The sequence below is a fragment of the Lissotriton helveticus genome, chromosome 9 (genome assembly GCF_964261635.1).
Source record: "Lissotriton helveticus chromosome 9, aLisHel1.1, whole genome shotgun sequence".
NCBI classification, from domain to species: Eukaryota; Metazoa; Chordata; class Amphibia; order Caudata; family Salamandridae; genus Lissotriton; species Lissotriton helveticus.
Genome location: NC_136070.1, coordinates 756,257,429 through 756,273,716, shown reverse-complemented (window position 1 = coordinate 756,273,716; position 16,288 = coordinate 756,257,429). Strand labels below are relative to the sequence as shown.

At 49.6% G+C, this 16,288-nt stretch overlaps 1 protein-coding gene across 2 annotated transcripts in view; it reads left to right on the top strand.

Moving 5' to 3' along the window:
- The window catches only part of VASP (vasodilator stimulated phosphoprotein), a 1,498,863-nt gene that overhangs the window by 603,783 nt on the left and 878,792 nt on the right, over positions 1-16,288 (top strand). For both annotated transcript variants that reach the window (XM_078660889.1, XM_078660888.1), the window contains one exon: positions 50-116. In XM_078660889.1, the coding sequence (XP_078517015.1) occupies positions 50-116 (67 nt within the window). The remainder of the gene's footprint in view (positions 1-49; positions 117-16,288) is intronic.

Below are 16,288 nucleotides of genomic sequence, written 5' to 3'. Positions count from 1 at the left end.
GCACTGTGTGATCAGGATGTTTTCAGAATTAGTTTCCTGCATTTTACAGGAAGAAGCTGACCCAACTTGGTGACAAACCTGCCCCAAAAAAAGAAAAAGAGGAGCCGACTGGCAATGTGAGTTTTTACTTGTAATTATTGCCGCACACCTCCACCCTGACTCATATTTTTATCATTGTCTCTAAATAGCTTTGTGACAATGGCTGCTTGCTATACTAAAGACATAAGAATTAACCCTCACTCACCAAACCCATGCAGTATTCAGGATATACATACATTTTCTAAATTTGAGACAAGCTCACATGTATTTCACTCATTCATACATCTTTAACACCTTAGGAGCTTCGTAAATATACCTCCCCAGTGCTGCGCTGTCCATTATCCAGTGCTGAATGGACGTCCAACGGTCGCACGCAGCACTGGGGAGGTAGTGCCCGTGACGACCGTTGGCCGACGGCAGCACTTAAAGGGTTAAAATGTTGTCATAGCTGTACCTTAAAGAGTTTCAAAGTTGTGAAAGAATGCCATATGCCTGAAATGTGCATACAGGAATCTGCTCTGTTACAATGACATCACCTAGTTTCTCATAAAGTTAATATGAAACCGTGTCCACTAGTCAAACTGTTTAAATTACAAAAAAAGGTAAAATGATCTTGTCACCGGAAGGTGTCAATTCACTGATCACTGCTCCCAAGTTTCAGTTAAAACTATCACATCTAATTCTGTAACCAAACTCCTGTCATATTATGTGTAGTTGGTGGCACATGCGCTGCATTAAAGTGGTGAGTGGGAAATAAAGAAAAAAGTAATGTCAGGTTGCAATCCAGAATGTGTTTTTTGCATACCCTCTGGCTTGCATCTAGACCTTCAGTTTGCGCTGCAACTGATATATTAATCAGTCTCAGCGCAAAATAGAAACTTACAGAAGGTTTCCTAAACCTGTGTCTCATTCATATGTATGAGGCAGGAACCCTTTTGGCAACCTCTGCAAATGCAGGCATCAAGTCCTGTGATACAGAATACCTCCATCCCTGCATTCCCTGAATGGCAAAAATACCATCAAAGGTTTAAAAAATAAAAGGTAGCACTCAGGGAATGGCATTGGGGCAACATGCATTGACTACCCCCACCCCTTGCAATTCTCCCCAATATCGGCACCAACCAGTCACAAAGTGAAGGCTCTCACAGAAGGGCAGTTAGACTTTGCAAATCTCTTAATGTTCTAAAATTGCATTTCTAAGCAATTAATGTATTGCATACAGACTCGCAAACTAAATGAGGATGCCCATTGCAAGTCGCCTTTCCTTTACAAGTTGGTATAGAATCACAAAAAGCTCTCAGCAAGTCAGAAAAACTTTTCAGACTTGGAATGTGTCTTTAGTACATTGCAGCCCATTGCTTTGTGGTTGCGAAACATTAGCCTTTTCAAATTGCCAGCTTTGCGACTGCAAAGCACATAGTGCATCAGGCCAAAGGGACATAAGCAAGTGGCAAGGAGTAAGCTCTAAGAAGCAGGAGATTGAGGTGGGGGGTGGGAGGACGGGAAGAGACATGATTGTCAGTTCGTACTTGTCCTGTCAGATAGCGGTTAGCTTAGGTCACAAAGGTGCGAGTCAGACCTGCAACTTAAAAACAAACTCCCTCCTCTCCCAAAAAAATCTTGCTAAAGCTGATGCAGATGTTCTGGAATGTGTTTAGACTTCGTAACGGACATCGGCTGTTCAAAGCTTCGAAAGAAGTGTTTTGTAGTGGTTTCCAGCTCATTTTCCCTGCCACCATGTGATACTAGCTCCTCGCCATATGATATACCACTGCTGGTGTACTGGTATTAATCCACGCGATTTCAGAAACCTGACATTAGGGAATTCTAGCTTGAGAATTTCAGAGTTGAAATTTCAATTCAAATTTGCATCCTATTTGCCAATGAACCGTCGGGCTCTAACCATCCTCTACTACCAGAATATGTCAGTGCTTTGTACTAACAAAGAGCTGATAGGACTGATCGGGCCATGTGAGTCCCAAAGAAAAAGGGTCCTAGGCAAATAAAGGAAACTCTACCCAAGAAAACCCACTCGGGCAAGATTCAAAGCCCAAACCATGAAGGTGTATTTAAAAATTCATTAGAGGATACAAAAAGATTAGCTAATCAAATCAGCACCAATATATCACTAGTTAAGATAAATCGTCACTAAACACTATAGTGCTCTACAAGAAATAATGTGTGCATTTTTGTTTCTTCTTCATTTCATCCAAGATCTTTAACTCATCAAACATCTTGCTTTTGATGTTATCCATCTAAATTTCTTAACTCTTTCTCTTCCTTTTTTCCATTTTCTTTTCACACCCACGTTTTGCATTTCTAGAAGCAAACAACTTTAGAAAGTTTGAAATAAAGTTTTAAGTTTAAATTAAAGAAATAGGTCAAATAATATTAAGAAGAATTATGACTTGTAGGATTAGTATTAGTCTAATTATAGTTCCACCCATAGAACCAAGTATTTATTCCTTTTTCAATCTTATTAAACCATGAACCAATTGCTTCCCAAAGACCTAAATCTTCCAGAATGTTGGCTTCATACGAAACATTTATTCTGTTATTAGTATAATTTTTAATAAGCATGCTACTATCATGCACAGACATAAAATACAGTTGGACCTTCTAGGCACGGCACACACCACCTTTATTCATTAGCAAACTATCCTGTGCAGGCTGATTCTGTATTTCCATTGCACGGATAACAATCATCTCTTCATCAATTAGCATTAGCAGTCAGTCGATCTACAAAATTAGACAAACTTTCCAATCTTCACATCATTCAAAGCTACACCAGGAGGAGGAATCAACACACCAAATGTATCCATTAACACTTGACCAAAACCACCTTTCCCTTGTTTCACTCAACCCATTCACTTCACTTACAATATACACTCTCAGAAAGACTAAAGCCAGGTAGCAAGAGCCAGTTCAGTTACTTGGAATGTAAAAATATTCTGTTTTGCCTCAGGCATCATACATGCCTCTAAATATGAGATCACAACTCAGCATGTAATGCCTGCCTACTTTATAAGTATAATTAAACTTACTCGTTCCTGTAAATTCTGAGGTTTACCAGTCATCTTGTTTCTCACACATCATACCTCTCCGCTTGATTACATCTGTTATGTTATGTAGAGTACACTATCCGATTTCAAGGCTATCCTGGTGCTGAGTAGGTGTGCCTACGTCAAGAGCCTAGTGGGACTACTCCAAAAGCCAGGTCTTAAGCTTCTAGCAAAAATCAAGAAGTGAGGGGGAGGTTCTTGCGTGTAGTGGCAGGTCGTTCCACGCGAAGTAGGTGAAGGCTCGACCACCAGATCTGGTTTTCCGAATGCGTGTGATTTGTACAGTAGGAGTCCGGACAAGTAGAGGTTTCTGAAAGGTTTGTGAAAGCAGATGAGACTGTTGATGTATGCTGGGCAAGTGCTATGTAGTGCCTTGAAAGTATGGGTGAGGAGTTTGAGTTCTGCTTGTTTGTGAATGGAAAGCCAGTGGAGCTCCTTCAGGTGTGATGCAAGTGCAGCGTTGGAGGTTTAGAGTGATTGTGGTTGCCGAGTTCTGAATGTTCTTCAGCCTTCTGGTGAGTCTTTTGTTGATCCTGGCACAGAGGGTATTGCCAAAGTCCAAGTTGCTTTTGACCAAGGGCATTTATTTTTTTGTCAACTCTTTTTTTTATTGGCATTTTTATCTATTCCATTTCAAGAACAACATATTGTACGCATCATGCACATTAAACGGTTTATCCCAGTGTTCCGCTATCAGTACCCTGACATCACCATTCTCTATTTAGACACCGCTGCATTATGACATAAGCATCAGGCGACTGAGTCTTGGGCCTTCGTGCATGGCCATAGTTCGTGTAAGTCTTTGCGTCTCCTCTCCACTCGGGGTGCCATTTAGTGTAAACGTAACTCAGTTGCAACCAAAACATTTGCAATAAACAGTAATAACTAGATGCAGCAGCGTCCTTTGGGTACAATACAAACCAATTCCTCATTTCCCCTTCCCAAGGTCCCCTTCCCCCCTTGACAGACAGTAAATACATTTCTCTTCTCCCATCCTGTCCGGTTGGCTACCCGCACCCCCCACTCCATGGTCCTCGGCTCCTGGCGCTCATGTATTCCCACTGCCTATGGCCCCCGTGCCGCTTTCCGGTCACGGGCTCCCACCTGCGCGCTGTTGCCAGCCTTGCTAGTGTCGCTGCTGCCGCTAGCGGCGGCTTCTGTGTGTCCCCTATCTTGGTCAGCCATTTCACCTTCTGTCTCCAGTCTCTTCCTACACCTCTCCAGTCCCTTCCTCCACCTCGCCAGTCCCTATTGCCTGCAGTGTCTTGAGCATGCCCTCCCAGCGCTCCGCCATGGGCTCCCTGCGGAGTCCTACCGTTTCTTCCCTCCTGATAGCGGTCCACTCCGCGCGGCCCCACGAGAGTAGGGAGAGGGTCCACGCTTGCACACTGGGTGGGTCCCCTGCCTTCCACCGCTTTGTCAAGAGTCTCACCGCCGTGACCATCCCCAGGTCCAGGAAACGGGACAGCACCTTGGTAGCTGGGGACCGTGTAAAATGGTGTAAGAGGAACTCCGGCCAGTCGCAAGGGATCTCACGGCCTGTGCATTGTACTAGCTGGGCGTGCACCTCCGTCCAATAATCGCTGAGCCGCGGGCAGCGCCACAGTAGGTGAAGGAGGTCCGCAGCGAGCTCGCCGCAGCGGGGGCAAGACGCGTCCATCCTATGAAAGTATTTGTTAATTAAAGCCGGAGTGAGGTAGGCCCTGTGGACGATATAGACCTGGATCTGGCGGAAGCGCATGTTCCTGGGTATGCGCACCGGGCTTTTAAGTATCCGCTCCCATTCTTTGTCCGCCAGCGGCCTCCCTATGTCCCGCTCCCACTTCCCGCGAAGGGGAGCCAGGTCCAGCTCTGTGTGTAAACGCAGGGACGCAGCAAACCATTTGATGAGGTGTCTGCCCCTACCCATGACATGGAGGTACTGTATCACCAGGTGCTGCGCCGGTTCCTCCGTTATGTCGCCCCATCTCGCCGTCATTCGGGCTGTGAGCGATCTATGCATCAGGAATCCCCCAGGGGGGAGCCCAGCCTCCACAACCAGCGACTCAAAGGGGAGCAGGACGCCATCCTGATATAGGTCGCCCAGCGTCTGCACCTCCGCCGCCTGCCACTGCTCAAGCATGCGATGCGTGAGGACGCCTTCGCCCCCCGGAGAGCCCTCCAACGTGACTGCAGCCGCGTATGGCAGCACTTTCCTCGTGAGGTAGAGTGCCCTACGGAAGCACTTGTATGCCACCCCTAGCAGGAGCGGGGCAGGTTTGGCCTTGTCCACCAGGGGGTGAAACAGTGCAGCAATCCTTTCCAAGGCATAAGGCGGCTCCCCTGTGGCAGTGTCCTCCCTTCCCCTGTCCGCCAACCAGCGTGCCACCCATTGGAGCTGCGCTGCCAGATAGTAATGTTCAAAGCAGGGGGCAGCTAGGCCTCTTTTGTCTGTGGGGAGAAATAGCTTCCCCAGGGCCAGTCGGTGTCTGGACGCGCCCCACACAAAGTCACGCTGGATCCCATTGAGCCTGGAAAAGAAGGCCGCAGGCACAAACAGCGGCAGATTCGTGAAGTAGTACAGGAGGCGGGAAGCATCACCATTTTGGTCAAAGCGACCCTGCCCGTGGTCGTCAGGGGGAGCGTGGACCAGAAACTCATCTGCACCCTGAGCGCTGTAACTGCTCTGCCTAGATTCCCGTCCATCAGATCCACCGGCCGCCGGTATATCTGGATCCCCAGGTACTTAAACGTATCCGCTCGCCATTGCACTCTTGTGTCATGTAGGCTGTACTCGGGATCTCGCGCCTCAGCATTGAAGGCGTAGAGGCAGGATTTACCCGCATTGACTCTGAGCCCCGAAAGGTCGGCAAAACGGCTTAGCAGTGGGGCTAGTTGGTCCGGCATATCATTCACATCCCTGACAAAGACCAAGAGGTCATCCGCATACAGGGACACCTGGTGCACGCCATCGCCCAGTGGGATCCCAGTAGTCAGCTGTTGCCTCATGGCCGCCGCCAGCGCAAAGAGCAGCGGCGACAGGGGGCACCCTTGTCGGGTGCCTCTGCCTATCGCCACCTCCTCCGAGACATATGGCCCCAGTCGAACGCGGTCCACAGGGTTCCTGTATAGAAGCCCAACCATCTCCAAGAAGTCACTGCCCAGCTCGTATTCCTCCAGCACCGCTCGAAGGTACCCCCACTCGAGGCTATCGAAGGCCTTTTCCAGGTCCAGCATTAAGCACCCCGCTCTCGGCCACACCATTGCCGCCTCCGCCGCCACTCGAAAATATCTCCTAACGTTCAGGGAAGTGGACCTCTCTGGCACGAAACCGTTCTGGTCCGGGTGGACTAGATGCGGGACTAGCGGCGCCAATCGCTCAGCAAGCATCTTGGCCAGTATTTTATAGTCCGTGTTGAGCATCGCCAGTGGGCGATAGGAGCCCATAGACAGCGGGTCTCTATCAGGCTTGGGTAGGGACACTAAAAACGCTTCCCTCAACGAGGACGGGAGTCGGCCCTCAGCTATTGACTCCTGATACATCTGGAGCAGTAGTGGTGACAGGATTTCTCTGTTCGCCTTGTAATGCTCAGCCGGCAGGCCGTCCGGCCCCGGCGTTTTCCCGGTCGCCAATGCTTGAATTGCGTCCCCAACTTCCTCCAGCGTAAGTGGGGTTCCGAGTTCCTCCCTCTGCGCGTCGGTTACCTTGGGCAATGCGACCGACCCTAAGATGTCAGCCACCGCATGGGCCTGGCCGGTGCCACGGGTTTTATAAAGGGCCCCTGTAGTGCTCGGTAAACGCCTGGTGTATTTCGCGCTGTGTGTAGAGCACAGTACCGGCATCCAAGCGAATGGCGCCAATCGGCGTCCTGCGGTCCGTGGCCTGTATCAGCCAGGCCAGCAAGCGACCCAGGCCAGCAAGCGACCCGCCCTGTCTGCCTTCGCGTGTGTCCGGGCTGTGTGCGCTGCATAATTGTGACACCGCAGTCGTTCCATTAGGATCGCGTGTTTGCCTCGCAGTTCCGCTAACTTAGGCGCATGTCTGCCTGCTCCCTCCCCCTCATTTTCGTACTGCTGTAGTTCAGATTCAATGCGGGTCAGGGACGCTGTGCCCCCGTTTTCCTCAAAATAGGAGAGAATGGCGCTGCCCAGGGAGGACTGGAACTCCGCATCTTCCAGCGCTGCCGCCTGTAGTCGCCAGGTGGGCACCGGGGGTCTATCGGCCATCCAACTAATTTGGAATAGCAGGGGGTTGTGGTCGGAGTGCGTCCTGCCTAAGTAATCTGATTTGGCTATGAGCGGGAGCAGTGATTGGGAGCCCACTATCCTATCTAGTCTAACGTGTAGGCTGTGTACCGGCGAGTAAAAGGAATATATTTTATCCTTGGGATGCTGTGTACGCCAGAGGTCTTGGATGCCCCAATGAGTCAGCCAGTTTCTAAATGTCTGCGCCAGCGAGGTCGCTGCCGCTGCGCGCAGAGGCGGGTAAGAGCGGTCCAGTTGTGTGTCCAGCACCATGTTGTAGTCACCCCCAAGTAACCAAGGCAAGCCCGCATACTGCTGAAGGACATGATTTAAAGACGCTAGGAAGGCAGGTTGCTCCGTGTTAGGGGCGTAAATGGAGCTCAGTAACATTTCTTGCCCATTGAGGTTCCCCCGCACAAGCGTATATCGCCCTTCCCCGTCTATCTGCGTGTCTATGTGTGTGAAGGGGATACCCGCCCTCACCCAGATCAGGGTGCCTCGCGCATGCGCTGAGTAAGTCGTGCCATAAAGTTGTCCCCTCCATCGCCTGCGAAGCCGCTCTAACTCCACTCTGGACATGTGTGTTTCTTGGAGGAGTGCAATCCCTGTGTGGTGGCGCTGCATGTAAGCAAAAACAGAGTAACGCTTCGACGGGGTGTGCAGGCCTCGGATATTCCAAGTCATGACGTTAGTGCATGCCATGATCGATGGTGTGGTGCTCTCACTCAGGGGAGCCGGGTGCCTATCTTGTGGGGTCTGGGGGAGGGCCCTCGGTCAGGTGGCGCTGAATGCTGCATCCGGAACATATGAACTGAAACCAACTTCATAACTTTATGGGCGCACCCCCAACGGAGAGCACGTCCAGACTGGTCAACCAAACTAGTACCTATGGTAGTGTGAGCGCAGTATGTGTGCGCTTGGGGAACGCGCAGTCAGTAGTGTTATCTATGACTCCCTCCGCATGGCCCGTCCCTGCTGAGGTGTGGTCAGTGGGCCCCAACAGTAGAGTGTGTCGGCGCGTGTGAGTCCTCCCAGGTGCCAGCCCGCGAGGGCGTGTAATGTCGCGTGGCCTAGCGGGAAGCGCGTCTGTGTGTTCGCAGTGTGTCAGCACCGTTGAGTACAGTGTCAGCATGTGTGAGCCGCCCCAGGACAGCAGCGTCGCCCAGTGACGTGCTGAATAGAAGGTCAAAGGATACAGTGGAACACACACAGGTCACCAGTTTGCATTAAATCTAGCATGAGGTTCTCCGGTATCACACTATGTAGTCCGCCGTCTGGGGCGTCACTATCGGCTGTAGAGCGTCGTTCGACATTATCGTGGATGGGGAGGAGGGTCCGCTGGCGGTGGCACCATCTCGCTGTCCATGTTCCGATCTGCCATGTCCTATCCCCGCTCCCAATGTCGCAACCGCCTTCAGTGCCTCCTGCCTTATTTTCTCCGGGCTGGGTGCCGCCTGTCCCAGGCTCGCTCCTCGTCCGGCCCCCCTCTTTCTCCTCCGTCTCCTAGAGCGCTGCACCTGCCATCCGCCGCTCTCTGGGGCCGCCGGCCGCGTCCCCGACCAGTGCCCGGACTGCTCCAGCCAGTCCCAGACTTCCTCCGGGGTGTCGCAGAAGCGCGTGCCCTCTTTCGCAACCACACGCAGCCGTGATGGGAAGAGCAGTGAATAGGGGAGTTCCAGGTCTCTGAGTTGCCTCTTCACTGCCATGTAGGACCCTCTCCTCTTCTGGGTCGCCGCGGTGTAGTCCGGGAAGAGCATTACACGACTGTTGCCCACCTGGAGGTCGCTCATCTTTCGGGTTTCTCGGAGTACCGCATCTCGGTCCCTGTAATTGAGTAGCTTGAAAAGGAACGGGCGGGGTCGAGCTCCCGCCCTCCGGGCCTGCGCGGGCACCCTGTGTGCCCTCTCCACCACAAACTGCGGGGACAGCACTCCTGTCGGCAAGATTGATCTCAGCCACTCCTCCGTGTACCTCTCCGGCGTTGTCCCTTCCTCTCCTTCCGGCAGGCCCACCACTCTGACGTTGTTGCGCCGGGAGCGCCCTTCCGCGTCCTCGGCGCGGTCCTCCAGTTCGTTGACCCTATCTATCAGGTCCTGCAATGCCGCAGTATGGTTACGCACCACCGGTTGCATCTCCTGTACCGTCTGGCGCTGTTCTGTGACTGTCTCCGCCAGCTTACGGTGGTCCGCGTGCAGCAGGGTGAAGTCCGACGTCACCTTATCTATCCGGCCCTCCAGTGACGACTTAGTTTGCTCTAAGGTCGTGCCAATGCGCTCCACCGCTGCCAAAACGGTGTCCATCTTTGCCGCCAGCGCAGCCGCTGGGTCCAGGGTTGTCCTTCTTCGTTCTTGCGTCTCATCGGGCCCAGTTGCCTCCTGCTGGCGCAGTTGCGCCTTGTCTTTGAGTCTGCCCATGACAAGCTGCTGCGCTGTGGGCATCCACTCGCCTGACCACTCGCTGTCAGTCGCCTCAGTTGAGCGTTATTCCTAGGTAGCGAGGTCCGCCTCGGTGTTAGCCAGCTGCAGGGTACTCTGTAGTCGCACTCCTGGGCATGCGCAAGTGCCCGCACGCGTCGTACGCAGTTTGCCGCACCTGCGCTTCCCCAGGGCCTCTGCCCACAGTCTCCAGAAGGGTCCGGGCTTATGCAGCTAGGCAGGCCCGGTGAGCGCTGGTCCAGCAGCAGGGGTTCCACCCACTGCGCTGCAGATGTGGCCACACTGAGGTATTTATGTCCGGTGCAGCAGGCCAGGCAGGCTCCTCCGCCCTTTAGCGCTTGCAACCCGATGGTAGGCACGTTGCAGGTGAAGAGTAAGGCGGACCTCACTGAGGGGGAACGGGGGGGCACGTGTCTCCGGGCGGATCTCACAGTGCGGGGCCCCCCAAGCAGCTCCCACGCAGCACCGCCACCTGAGTCTCACCAGGCAGCGCCGGCTGCACTTCTCGCCAGCCGTCCCCAACTCTCACGGCTCAACCTGCCGTTACACTGCCATTATATCAAGGCGCCGCCTACCAGCTCTGTCCAAGGGCCCCAGCGGCCCGCGTTCGCCGTCTGCTGCTCCCCAGCTCCGCTCCCCGTAGGCTCTAAGGAGCGGGTGCCGCACCGCACAGCGCAGGGCCCCGGGCTCCACAGTGGTCCGGCTCGCGCAGCCACAAGATGGCGGCAGAAGCGCCGCAGGACTCCGCCACTCACCAGCGTCAGCTCGGCGCATCAGGCAAGGCGTCTCTCACCCGGGCTCCGGCTGCGCCGCCTCGGCTATTGTCCGTGCCCCCGGTCTCCGCCAGTCGCCACCTGCACCGTCGGGGGCGGGCCTCAGTCTCTGCGGGCTCCGGCCGGGTCTCGCGCCTGCTCCCCGGTCTCCCGCCTCTCCTTGCCCGCGGCTATTCCTCGGCTCCCTCGTCTCGCCGCACGGCTCCTGCGGCACCGGAGGGATCCTCAGGCGATCCCGCAACCTCTCCGCTCGTCGCCGACACACTCACTGCACACTTCCCGGGGCAGGACTGGATAAACTAGGACCATGTTGCCTGGCTGGCCACGCCCCCCGACCAAGGGCATTTATGACCTTTTCCAGGTGCTGATTGGGAGCCATTTGAAAATCTTCCTTAGCGTCTTCAGGTATGGAAGCACTAGGCGGTGACAGCATTGACTTGGGAGGTCATGTTGAATTTGTAGCCTATGATAATCCAGTGATTCTTGGCGTGAGTGGTGAGCATTGGTCCTAGTTCTGTAGGCCACCAGGTGGAGTTCCACAGTGATGTACTCTTCCCAAAGATGACAATTTTGGTCTTGTCGGGGTTCAGCTTTAGACATTTGCTCTTCACCCAGTAGGCGATTTCAGTCATGCTGGCATTGAACTTGATCCAGGTCGTGGGTGTCTTGTCTGTGAGGAAGAGAATGAGATGCCTGTCATTAATATAATTGAGGATGTGGTGAGAGCAGATAATGCTAGCTAGAGGGATCATGTATGTGTTGAAGGCTGTCAGGCTCAGGGAGGGTTCTTACAGAACTCCGAAAATGAGCTCGCAGGCGTCTGAAGGGTTCGGTGCCATGCTTATTGACCGGGTCTTTCCAGTCAGAAAGATGCAGAATCATCGGAGTGTGTGTCCTTTGATTCTGATGTTGTGTAGGCATTGGCTGGGGTGGGAGACTGTGTCAAGCGCTGTAGAGAGGTCCAGAAAGATGAGGGCCCCTGTTTCTTCTCTTCCCATAATCATGCAGATGTCATCCTTCGAGTCGGGGGTGGCTGTGGCAATTCCAGGTGCTGATGCAGGGCTCAGCCAGGTTTATTTGAGTAAAAGTAGGTCAGGTATTGTCATGCAGCAGGTCCTAGATCTCTGTGTTTGGCGAGCGGGTGTTGATGAGCATATATGCGCATGTTGAGTGTTGGATTATGGGAATTCATCATCAATCGATAGCCTGTCAGAACAATGGCTCTGACAGGCTGACAGTTGCTGCACTTGTATGAGGAGACAGCTCCTTTTCTACTGGCTTCCAACCACATGCCTTAGTTATGGCATGATACACTCACGGGTAAACATTGTTTACAACGCATGCAATACATCGCATGCCATTACATTGCATGCCATTACAACGCAAGTTGTTACAACGACACTTTGTTACATTGCATGCCATTACAACGCAAGCCATTACAACAACTTGCTGTAGGGGGCAGAAGGTGTTGGATTTTTGGGATTTTCAATCCAACACCTTCCCTACTGTTGCATACACTGGAGTTGGAATAGTATATTATACTATTTCAAACTCCAGCGCTCCAGTTGTAATAACTTGCATTGTAATGGCCTGCGATGTAACAATGCGTCGTAGTAATGTCTTGCGTTGTAATGGCATGCGTAGAAAACGCATGTGTTGTAACAAGTGCTATTCACACTCAAGACCCTGGGATGGAAAATTGACTTACTAAGGACACACCTCTATGGGTGGGGATTTGGCTTGGACAGGTGGCGGGCTGTTGACATTCTAGGAGTGGAACACTTTAGCCATCTCTAGGTGGAGAGATGTCATGTAAGGGATGGTGATGGAATCCTTTATGGCCTCTGTTTTGACGGTCATCAACCAAACTTTTAGTACATTAAAAGGAACTGCAGTGCCAGTGCTACTTTCAACATACAGAGATTATCGCTGTGCCAACGTTCCTCTTTAAATTGGGCAGGAATTAATCCAGTGCAGTAGTGGAGGTAGTGTACTCCACCAATCAAACTCTAAATCGGCCAATTGTCTGTTATCTGTGAGAAATTCTTTGCAAAATGCCTCAGACAGGTGGGTAATTAGTAGACTTGAGAAACAAAGTGTAATGTCAGTAATCGTGCTATGAGTGTTATATGAAATGTATGTAATAAAGCACAGTTAAGATGCAATCACAGGACTGAATGAATGATTCCCAGAAAAAGGTTGCATGTGGTGCAGGCATACATAATACTTCAAGAGAGATCACATATGAAAAGGGATGATTTGCCATTTGTTTTTACGTCAGAAAGGAGTATAGAGAAGCTTCCAGGGTTGATTTGAGTAGTTATATAGTTTGCATTGTTTTAGTAAAGGTGAGAAGCAAACTTACTTAACTGTTTTTTGTTAACATAAATTCCCCAAGCTGGAGTTTATTTTTGAAAACCAAAAACATGGCCCCCACAGTGTGGGAGTTTTCTCCAAGGGAGTGGGACTCCTTGCAGTTGTTTTCCTGTCACTCACCACCAGGTTTTCCTCACAGTGACAAACAAAAAAAAGACATTAAACTGCCCACCCTAAATAGGGAGCCTGGTGTAATGTCCCTACTCTGATGGACCTCCTACTCTGTTGGGCCATTGGAAGCAGGCGGATAGGATACTGCGTCAAATTTCCCACTGATTACCCTGTCTGACAAACTCTACATCTGGCTCATTATATTAAATGTAGTTGTAGCATCCGGGAACTCATTTGGTGTTAATATCCTATCCTGGAACGCAGCTGACTTGAAAACCAAGGTAAATTATCCTGACTGGGGTGCATTTATAGGTCAGTTCAATATTTGCATATTCCAAGAAACCTGGTGACTTGACAACTTTCGCAGGAACGGTTACATGAATGTTTTTGTCCCTGCCCAACACAATGGGAATGGTCACCTCTCTGGTAGTCTACCTACTTGGATAAGCACCTCATTAAATTGTAGATTAGCTTTCTTGATACTGTTTCACCTGACATCCTGGGGTTCGCTATATCCACTAAAGAGAGTCGCCTTCCTCATGTATACAACATCTATACTAGGGAGTTAGAGGAGGTGGTGAAACCCAAACTTTAAAACATTTTATTGCTCACAGGGGGCTTTTTGACTTGCACACCTCCATGATCTTATTGGATGATTTCAACAAGGCCTATGAACCTTTTGTTATCATGGCCACTCCCTTACTGAGGTTGACAATAGGGCATCCCCCAATCAACACGACTCCTGTGAAGCAGTGGACTGACGCAGTACACCAGCTGCTATCTCTGAAGCTAATGTGTGATCTGACAACCTTTAATGACCAACCTCGATCAGACCCACAAGCTGTCCATACTTTCAATCATCCAAGGCATTCCAGTAGAATAGAGTATGTCTTGATTGCTTAGCATCAGACACAAAGATTATACCTAGAAATGACAGCGATCACCATGCTATTCATTGCACCTCTGGACAAACTCAAACATCCAGACAAAGCGCGTAGTCGCTATTTAGGGATTCCAGGCTAGCTAATAACAGATTACATAAAATGGTCACAAGTGTCATCCTATCCTGAATCTAGGGCATCTATAGCTAAATCTCTGTCTGCAGCACTAATGGAGCTGGAAGAACTTCAGCCCTCTGGGCCTGGCATTCATTCTGTCTCAACTATTCACAAGAAGCTCTTTACTCTTGTAAGTGAATGTTGGCATCTGAATCCCTCTGGCCATGCTAGTCAAGAAATGCGAGAGGTCCTGGTTCAACAAAGATTGCAGGATTGCTAAAAACAATCTTTATTAGGCTCTGAAAAGGACTTACTCTAATGCCATTAAAGTAAAAGAAGCACTATAAACTAACTCAGGTCAAAGCTCAGAGGAGCTGGGACATCCAGCTATGGACAGATCCCTACCATGCCAGTAAAATCAAAGATTCTGAGAAATTCTGGCACATAGTGGCTAACCGGGGGCAGTGTGAAAAAACCCTGTTGGCCAGTTCCATCCAGTCACATGTATGTCATAATCACTTTTCCAATTTATATGGCCCAGTCTTAGTGGCCAAATTACATTCTAGGGTGCCTCCAGTCCATGGTGGAACTTTTAAATCATTTGACCCTTGATCACAAGGAAACGTTGTGCGCCATTAAAAGCAATGTCCCCGGCAAGGCAGCAGGCCCAGATGGAATCATAGGGGATCTTTTTTTTTTTTTAATCCTCATCTTGCGGTAATATGGATAAGGAGGTTTAAGGAGTTTAATGGTTCTTTATTCTTAGACCTTCACTGCCCCTTTATCGAGTTGTCCTTGGGGAGTATACCCTTGTGTGTTAAGACCATTCATTTTACTCCTGTAACCTTTTATCGTTACCAATAATTCTGTGGTTTGGGGAGGGAGCTAGCCTGATTGGCTACTCAGCAGTAATCAATCCTGCCTGGAATTATTGTCTCCGCTTTAATCATTGGATTTTAATTGCAGATGTTGTAGAGGAGTTAATGGTATATCTAAAAGTGTTGTTCCCAAATTTCCCAGAATTTTATGCTCTTGGAGTTTTTCCCTTTTATATCAAGTTTATTGGTTTTTATTATAGAGTTTTGCCAGTTGTCATGTGTAGGCGGTCCCGGTTTTAGCCAATTTATACAGATCTCTCTACGCGCCAGCAGGATTAGCATGAACATCAAGCTTTCATGTCTTTTACTTAGCTTATCTTTACTGATGCCACTATTATTATGTATCCCAAAAATAATGAGAGAGGTGCTTACAGTTATGTTGACTCCCAATACTGTGGTTAGTGTCTTACCAATCTCATTCCAGTAGGTATCAAGTGCGGGGCATTTCTGGAACATATGGACGTCGTCTGCTTTTGCCTCTCCGCATTTTGGACATGATTTTATGTTCGTACCTTTAAATTTAGACAATCTTTTTGGGGTCCAATAGGCTCTATGTAATGAGAAGTAGTGGTTCCTTTTTAGTGAGGCAGGTTTTACGCAGGACCAGCATTTTTCCATAGATTTCTTCTAGAGTAGTTGTAAATCCAGTTCTTGTTCTGGCATATCTTTTCTCCATCAATTTTCCGAGGTTAAGAAGTCTTCCTCACCTGCTTCGATAAGGGCCCAGTACCATTTCGCTATTTCTTTCTTTATTGGTGTTATTTTAATCATTTCACTTTCAAGAGTATCATAATTACTCTTATTTTTTGGTAAGCTGTTAGACCAGCTGCTTAGTTGGTAGAATTAAAATTTTCATAGTTTGCCTTCAGTGATTGTATGTAGGTGGTCCCACGTAGTTAGAGTATTTTCTGTCAGTAATTGTCCCCATCTTTCAATTCCTGCTTTTTTGAGAGGGATCGCTAAGGAATCCTTTAGGCAGTCCGGAGTCCCGGGAGAGTTCCAGACTGGAGCTGTGTTACTATAGTACGGGATGTTTAATGTTGTTCTTATTTGGCTCCAAAGTTTTGCTGCATTAAATAGGATCTTTAGTTTTATTTTTTTTAAGTATTTGGGATGGCCAAATTTAAATAGGAAATGGTCTCTCCTTTCAGTCATAGTTTGTAGGAAGTTTGGATATGATTGATGTTTCCTTAGGAGAGGTCTAAAGTTTTTAAATTGAAATGATCTATAATATTCATATATATCAGGGCTTGCTATTCCGCCTTGTTCTTTCCTTCTCCTGAGTTTATTCCAAGCTATCCTTGTGCTTTTCGATGCCCAAATAAAACTAGCTATGTCTCCTTGTATCTTCTTTAGAGATTCTTTTTTAAATTCTAGTGGGATGGTGTTAAA